The sequence below is a fragment of the Montipora foliosa genome, chromosome 10, assembly GCF_036669935.1.
Source record: "Montipora foliosa isolate CH-2021 chromosome 10, ASM3666993v2, whole genome shotgun sequence".
Lineage (NCBI taxonomy): Eukaryota > Metazoa > Cnidaria > Anthozoa > Scleractinia > Acroporidae > Montipora > Montipora foliosa.
The window spans coordinates 16,278,774-16,286,273 of record NC_090878.1 but is presented as its reverse complement, the minus strand read 5'-3'; the positions used below and the strand labels follow the sequence as shown (position 1 = coordinate 16,286,273).

At 38.0% G+C, this 7,500-nt stretch overlaps 1 protein-coding gene and 1 pseudogene across 1 annotated transcript; both read right to left on the bottom strand.

Moving 5' to 3' along the window:
* Positions 1-786, bottom strand: part of LOC137973710 (A disintegrin and metalloproteinase with thrombospondin motifs 16-like) — a 42,958-nt pseudogene extending 42,172 nt beyond the window's left edge.
* Positions 787-3,928: 3,142 nt separating this feature from the next.
* LOC137972560 (dynein light chain Tctex-type 5-B-like) lies at positions 3,929-4,528 on the bottom strand. The gene has a single exon (XM_068819306.1). The coding sequence runs from the start codon at positions 4,526-4,528 to the stop codon at positions 3,929-3,931; it is 600 nt and encodes a 199-aa protein (XP_068675407.1).
* Between the last annotated feature and the right edge of the window lie 2,972 nt (positions 4,529-7,500).

Sequence of the window (7,500 nt, the reverse complement as noted above, 5' to 3'; positions counted from 1 at the left end):
ACCACGTACTCCCTCACATTCCAGACTCAAATTTCGTCCCCACGAAGGCATTTCATAATTAGTGATTTCTCCTAGTTGTTAGAATAAATCATGCCCTTTTTACGACGTGAGCGAGACAGAATAATCGAGAATGCAAAATTATCTTATCTCAATATGAGGTTTTGACATCAGCGTTGACAAATAGCAGTCTATCTCCTGCGTACCAAACTTCGCACTTAAGTTCGTACTTTATTTCAGTTTACAGTGTCCCCAATAAGTGCTCCAGCGCTGGAACGACTAGACACTTAAACAAAATTCCTTTCCTTTCCTTTCCTTTCCAAATTCAGGATCCAAAACCCAGAACAATTAAGATGGAATGATTGCAAAATAATTTCGGTAGCGCGTATTTTTATTTTCCTGCGACGTTTTCGTTGCCTTTGGCGTCGTCTCTGCTAAGATTTTCTGGAGCCATTCCTTTGAACTCTAACCTTTGCCCTTTGAAAGTTGATCAACATTCGCTAATTTTACCCGTCTTGAACTCTGGAGATAGTAGATTTTACCACATCTCACTGAGAACGAACAATACGCAACACAACAAGCATATCATGTACGGCAATAATTACTTACCTCATTAAAACTAAAAAAGAAGGCAAGAAACAGCAAAATTAATCTCATTTTTGTCGTTTCCCTTGTCCGTTACTCAATCTTGTTCCTACAACTGGGCATGGAATCTAAGAAAACGCTAAGTCGTTCGTTTTCCTCGTTGTATTGTTTTATGTATCATAACGAACCCGACCAAAGCCAAGAAAATCCCTAGAGGGAAATATTGGTTAGAGAAATGCGATATTCCTGTTGAACGCCTACCGTTTCGTCCGTTTTAATGCAGTTGTCGCAGGAAGCATACAAAAGAGCTTTAATTAATGGCATATCCCGAAATACTTCACACCAATTACTTTGTTTAGATAGCGAGTGAAATACAACACTACGTAATGAAATCGGATAGGGCCTTAATTTCTTTGAGTGTGTTTTATTCCAAAATACTACCAGATAAACAGGATGAAGATCATTTTCAAAGACGTTTTGTCGGGGGTGGTTCTTGCCAGATCTTGGCATTTTATTGTTGTCTAGTAAACATCAAGCCGTGTTTTAATATCACGTGTATTATTGGCTTTTACTCTTTTTTTTTTTATAGTTTGTATGTTAAAAAATTGTGTTTGAAAACATTTACTATACTATATATCTTGCTTGCTAAATTAAGTCTTTTTGCTTGTGAGAAGCGCCTTGTGCAAAATGTGCGTCTATCAATTAAGTCTTTTTTTTTTCACCCAAAAGAACAGCTAGTTCAAATTTCCGAAGCTGAATATTCCGTTTTTTTTAATTTTATTATAATTTAGTCATTTAATATTACATGATTTTCCTCGATTTGAGCATGAAAAAGTTCCTAACATGTTCTTTGCTCACGACATGAGGCGTCCAAGAAAGACGACGGCTGCAGCAGAGGCAACATATTGGTTAAAACAACAACAACAACACAATTTTGCTGCATGAGCAGCACGAATAACTACTTAATAACCGAGAGTGAGATCGTTACAGCAATATCTCAAACTAAGGCCTTGCCGTATTGACCCAGCGACAGCGGTTCCAAAGAAGAAAGAGCTAATATGCATAATCCATAATCCGCCCGTGGGCATTACGGGAGAATTTAATATGCCCTAGTGTTTAGCTGCTCTTCGCCAATCAGAGCACGCGTTATATCGGCCAAAAACACTAGCCATACAATAATCATTTTTAGTAAATTTCGTTGTCGTACACTGCGCGTGCGCAATAACAACGAGAGGTAACTAAAATTTAACGTTTTGACAACAAGGTGATCCTACAGCAATGACTTTAATCACCCATTTTCTTCCTTTACAAGATGTTCTTTACTCACTCTCAGTTTGGGTATGCTTATAGCATGTTCCTACAATTTTGTTAATAGCAACCTCAACGTTCTTACAGAAAGGGAATCTTATAAAAAGGAGAAAAAAATGTTTGTGGCTTTTCTCGCAAAGCAGCGGTTGCAGTGTAAGATGTCCTTTATTTTATGCAGATTCGTGTTCGCTTGTATAGTAACATGGCTTAAAGCCAGCTTTTACACGGTAGAATTTCCTAATCTACCAGTATAAATTTCTGTCGGATAATTAACATTCGTTTAAGGATTTCTGTTAGAGTGGTACGAGAGTTCTCTTCTTCAGGAAGCCGGACAAAACAGGAAATATGTTTGTTAATTACTGTGGGAAATGCTATCTTGAATCATCTGTGAGAGGCCTTGAAGTTAAAAGCGCAAAAGGGCGCTTCCTTATTAAAAGCTTAGATTCAAGTTTCTAAATTACCGTTGTTAATTAAAGCAGACTTGTTTATTAAGATCGTTCAAACACAATCAAGGCAGCGGGATGGAAGTTGGAGATAAGATGAGCCATGAACAATAGCTGAGGATGGTGGATAACAAAGAGATGCGATCCAGTATTTTAAATCTTTGAGCTAATTTTGTCGGATAAAGGATAGCAAAGAGGTATGCGAACGCGCTTTTCAGATTTTATCGGATCCCTTAAATGAATCTAGCTACAAAATTGACGAAAAACTAATCAGTTCATTGAGTGAGTTGCGGCGTATTTGATATTGACAAAATATTGCTAGCACTTTTTCCAAATGATATTTGTGTTAAGACCTACTAATCGGCATCAAAAAGCAACTTTCTCGATTTTACTTCATTTACGGCTAGTTTTGGAAAATAAAGTTTTAATTACTTATAATGCCTGAACTTGAATTTCAATATCTTGAAGAATTTTGTAACCAATCAAGGTGTTCCTTTTTTTAAATTCCAACGTTTTAAAACCAGCTTGACTCGTTCGCTGAAGTGAAGTAGCTCTATTTCGCTGGCTAACAGTTTAGAAATGAAGCCGTCAAAAGCAAAGAATACTGAGTTAATTTGCATGATCAGTTAGCGAGCGGAAACAAGCCATTCAGGGTGGAAATAGACAGGATAGAAATTGCAGTTGCGCCAAGAAAAAGATTAAAAGCATTTTGTCAGTTAAACAACAAGTAGCAAGCTTGCTAGCAGCCACAAACGCAGATAGAAATCTTTCTAATAACAGAGCTGAATTGGCCCTGGCGAAAAGGCAACAACCACTAACTGAATTTATTTGGTTAAAATTTATTAAATCAGTAGGAGGATCGAGCGAGGCTACACGTGCCAGTCGTTGAAAGACTTCGCCCAGCATTTTGTGACAATATAAAGCATGATAAATCACGGCTGCCTTTCTTCACAGAGAAGTCCATAAAAGTTTCAACTTAATTGCGTAAAGTCGTGATTAATTTCAATTCTCTATTGTTATTATTATTATTCAAGAAACAAATTGCTGTTGAGCAATATACCCCACTGTGCGAGTTGTCAAGGGCAATCGCCGTGCAATAACAATTGTTGCCAGTAAAAATAGCAAACCAGGCTTCAGTAAAGAGTTTGAATTGAAGGAATGAGCTTTAGTACGTGTTTCGTTATCCTTGGCTGCAGCAATTTACGTATAATAATGAAGTCGAGCTAATACAATACAAGGCATGTGAAAGATTTTAGAATAAAACACATTTTCATTTGGTAAATTGAATATTATATTCCTGTCTGAAATTTGTGCTCCTACGTACCTGAAGTAAAGAAATACCATAAATTGCAAAAGATTTGTTCATTTATACCTTGACTTCTCAAAAAATGTAATGAGGTGAAGTGAAGTCCTGAGTAAATTATCGTGACTCCTGCAGCTGTATTTAATCCTCGCGTGATTCTTTTCTCCGTTATAAAGCGATACTTTTTCCAATACATTGTCATAACTTGATTGATCAGTCTTTCTTCCAAAGCCCTGAAGGTTTGGTTCAACACAAAACTGAACACGGCTTTTCTCAGTTACAGACAGCCATGTTATTCATAATATACACCGTACACGGTCGCTACGGCAAATAACGTGCCATTCTCTTCGCTTGCTGTCACATGGGTGTCATATTCTTCGTTCCACAAGCATCTACTAGCGACTCTTATTCCCTGGTTATGTTTCGATCCCACGTTGACTAAACAAACAAGCTTATAACGTTCGATATTGAGGTTCTTTACTTGTTCCATGATCCTCGAACTCAAAAGTTTTGTCAAAAAGCCACACTCTGATGGCGAGTAGATTTGCCTTGCGAGCATATCCACCAAGCTGTTTTTTATAATCTCTTCGACTTCTCTCTCGGGGAACTTTCGCTTTGGTTCGGTTCGATACGTGTTCTCGACGACTTGCTTTTTCTCTTCTTCGTCAGAAGCATCCTGTTTCGTTCGAAAGGAATCTGAAAGTTGGCGCCACAGCCGATATGGAGACACATACGATCCAGCTGGTTTTGAGCCCCTCCGCGGAGCTGGCTGCTTCGATGAGGCGGCACTGCTGGCAGAGAATCGTCGGACAGATTTGGCGGCATAATCTGAAGCGTCATCGGATACCGACTGAAAACTCAAAAATCGAGACCGTGGCTCAATCACGTCCATTCTCAAAGAATGCTTCAAATTGTGACGCACGAAACTTAGCAATCGAAACAAAAATAAGAGTTGTCGCTATACGCTACTGTTGAATTTATGACTCAGTGAGTTTCGGTTCATTAATTGTAAGAATTTCAACGTCACTGAATATGGCCTCAGGCAGTTGACTGGCACCAATTAAGTGTTAAATTGTTTTAACTTCAAGTTTTGTTCGTGTTTCAGCGTCATTAACAATATATTAGCTTATATTGTTCTAGCAGTTGGGATTTCAAGAACTTGTCAACACTGTGCTAAAGCATATTCTTTCTCTCTCTCTCTCTCTTGTTTCTTTTATTTAAACCCACTTTATTTATAAAGGTGTAAAGCAGAAATGTCGGCGACAGGAGAAAAGGCTATTGATTTTTTCTTTCTTCTTGAGTATATTTTGATGTCTTGCGTGCATACGAACAAAAGGTCATGGACGAAAAACGTTTCCTTTGTTCAAAAGATCACGATTTTTTTACCAGAGCATAAAAAAATAGATTGACACACCCCCGATAAACCCTCCCAGTCTTGATTTTATTAATTAAAACTTATACACCCACATCGGTTTCTAAGGAAACCAATTAATCGATCAGTAATTTCCGTTTTCTTTGGTCATTCCAGAGCCTGTGGCACGGCAGTGCAGTTCATTTTGGGTAGTTTTACCAATTACTGGCCCCTACTTGCTATTCAACTTAACCCTGACACAGAAATTACTTTTCAACAACACACATTAACTTAAAGGCTTCGTGACAAAGGTCTGTCGAGCATACATAATTTAAGTTGCAAACAACAGAGATAAACTTTGAAAAACTGCTAGGCTAAACGTTTCGCTTGATGTGGTCGACAGTTCCCAAACGCTGAATCAGTTGCCAAAATTCCGTGCCATAGAGTTTTAGCCGTGAGGAATATAATTAAATTGAAATTAATCCAGCCTTCGCTGTTCAAATTAAGCCATGGCAACGACGAAGACGGTACACTGACGAGTGAAGTTGTTTCTCTGGGCCCGGTTGTTCAAAAGTCGATTAACGCTAATCCCAGATTAAAGATTACCCAAGGAATTTATTTCTCTACTCCCAAATGCTATTCAACGCTGATATTCGACAAAACTTTACATTAGAAGAAGTCAATCTTGAAAAACAAAATTAGGCGAAAGAAACTTTCACCAGAAACTTGAAAACGTGAAACAAAAGTTAACGCTAATCCTGGATTACGTTAATCGGCTTTCGAACATCCAGGCGCTGGCCTTTCTGTGCACGAGTTTCAGGACCTACCGATACAATTTTGAAAGCCAAAAACTTCAATAGTTGCTGTATTTGGGCTGGGTGGCCTGCCTCTTATAAAAAAGACTATAAAATGACAATCGGAGGTCTACCCTTGTCATGGAATGGCAGAATTACCCAGAATTCTTTTTGACATCAAGGAGGCAACTTGAGAAGCGCGAGACTGGCCCTCATCAAATGGTTGAAGCGCGGCCGGAGGAAAAAGTGCGAAGAAAATGAAAATCTCTAAAAACGGGAATCTCTAAAAAAGGAGGATCTCAGAAACGGGGAATCTCCAAAACGGACTGAGAAGTTCTACAGATCTAGTCTGATACAAAACTGCTTGTTATAAAGTAGATAAAGTTCTGGTAAATAATCCACTGGCTCCTCACATTTGATAAATAATACAATGTTCTTATGCGGCAAAATCCCGAATTGGCTATAAGAAGTCTCATATCCAACAAGCGCGAATGGAATAATTGTTTTATTAAATTCCTTAAACTACAAAAATTTGGAAGTACGAAATACGAGAGAACTAAAGAGAGAAAATCCGAGCGAAATAAAAAAAAAACTTGATGAAGATGCGATGTTGTCTAATATCTTGCGGTCAGACAGGCTCAGGCTCATCGCAAAAAAAAAAAAACATTTCTTACCTTGTCGCGTACTTCTAAACGTCGCAACTGATCCAAAATTTCTACAAAAAAAGGTTTTTTTTCTAATCTTTGGCTTTATTCAGAGAGAAATTTCGCTTTCCGGCGAAAGAGTTTTTGTTATCTTAGCAACGCTTAGCGCATTTAACATATAACGTCAAACTGAGGTATATGAGCTGATAACTGAGATTGAGTAAACCAATCAGAGCACGCTAAATATGCATTATCCGAGGTTGAGAATTTCATGAAAAATATAATTCATGATGGTTTTCCTGCCATTTGGGACAGCTTTCGGATAATCGTGTCTTCCTTATTTTTATTATTATTATAATTCTTCAATTTAGAAATTCCCCATTTTAGAGATTGTCTGTTTTAGAAATTCCGCATTTTAGAGATTCTCCACTTCAGAGATTCCCCGTTTTTCACCTTCAATAATTTCCACTATATACATACATGTAATTTTCTTCTGTACATTAGTCCTAGGCTCTACAAAATTTTTTTTCTATATCCCAGTAAAGCTCAGTGTCATTTCTTCGTTTACTTATTAAGTAGGTGGTAGTCAACTAGAAAGCCTTCGCTACTTTGACCACCAGACACATGTACTGTAATTATTTTATCTTGTAAATAGTGAACCACCATGAACCACCATGATGGTTAAATCTAAAAAAGGAACTTTATTTTAGTGTCTAGTCTTCTAGCGCTGGAGAACTAATTGTGGACACTAAACTGAAATTAATGCAAATCAAATCAAATGGGGGTTTTTGCGGAGAGGGGAAAACCGGAGTACCCGGAGAAAAACCTCTCGAAGCACAGTATCTAGAGCAAACAAACTAAACTCACAGAGTTCTTCTCACCACTGCGCCATCCCTGCAACCCTAAAGTAATTCGTAATTGAATGTTATTTACTAATACCCTGTCCCAATGTCACAAGCGTTAAAAACACGAACACGGCTATGTCGATGTATGCCATGTCCTTCTTTAAACACGTTCCGATTAGTGATGTAGTAACTACTTGCACTTTGTTGTGCAATGTGACGGTTCGTAACTG

Coding starts and splice junctions, on each gene's coding strand:
- LOC137972560 (XM_068819306.1), bottom strand. CDS start 4,528: ATGGACGTGATTGAGCCACGGTCTCGATTTTTGAGTTTTCAGTCGGTA.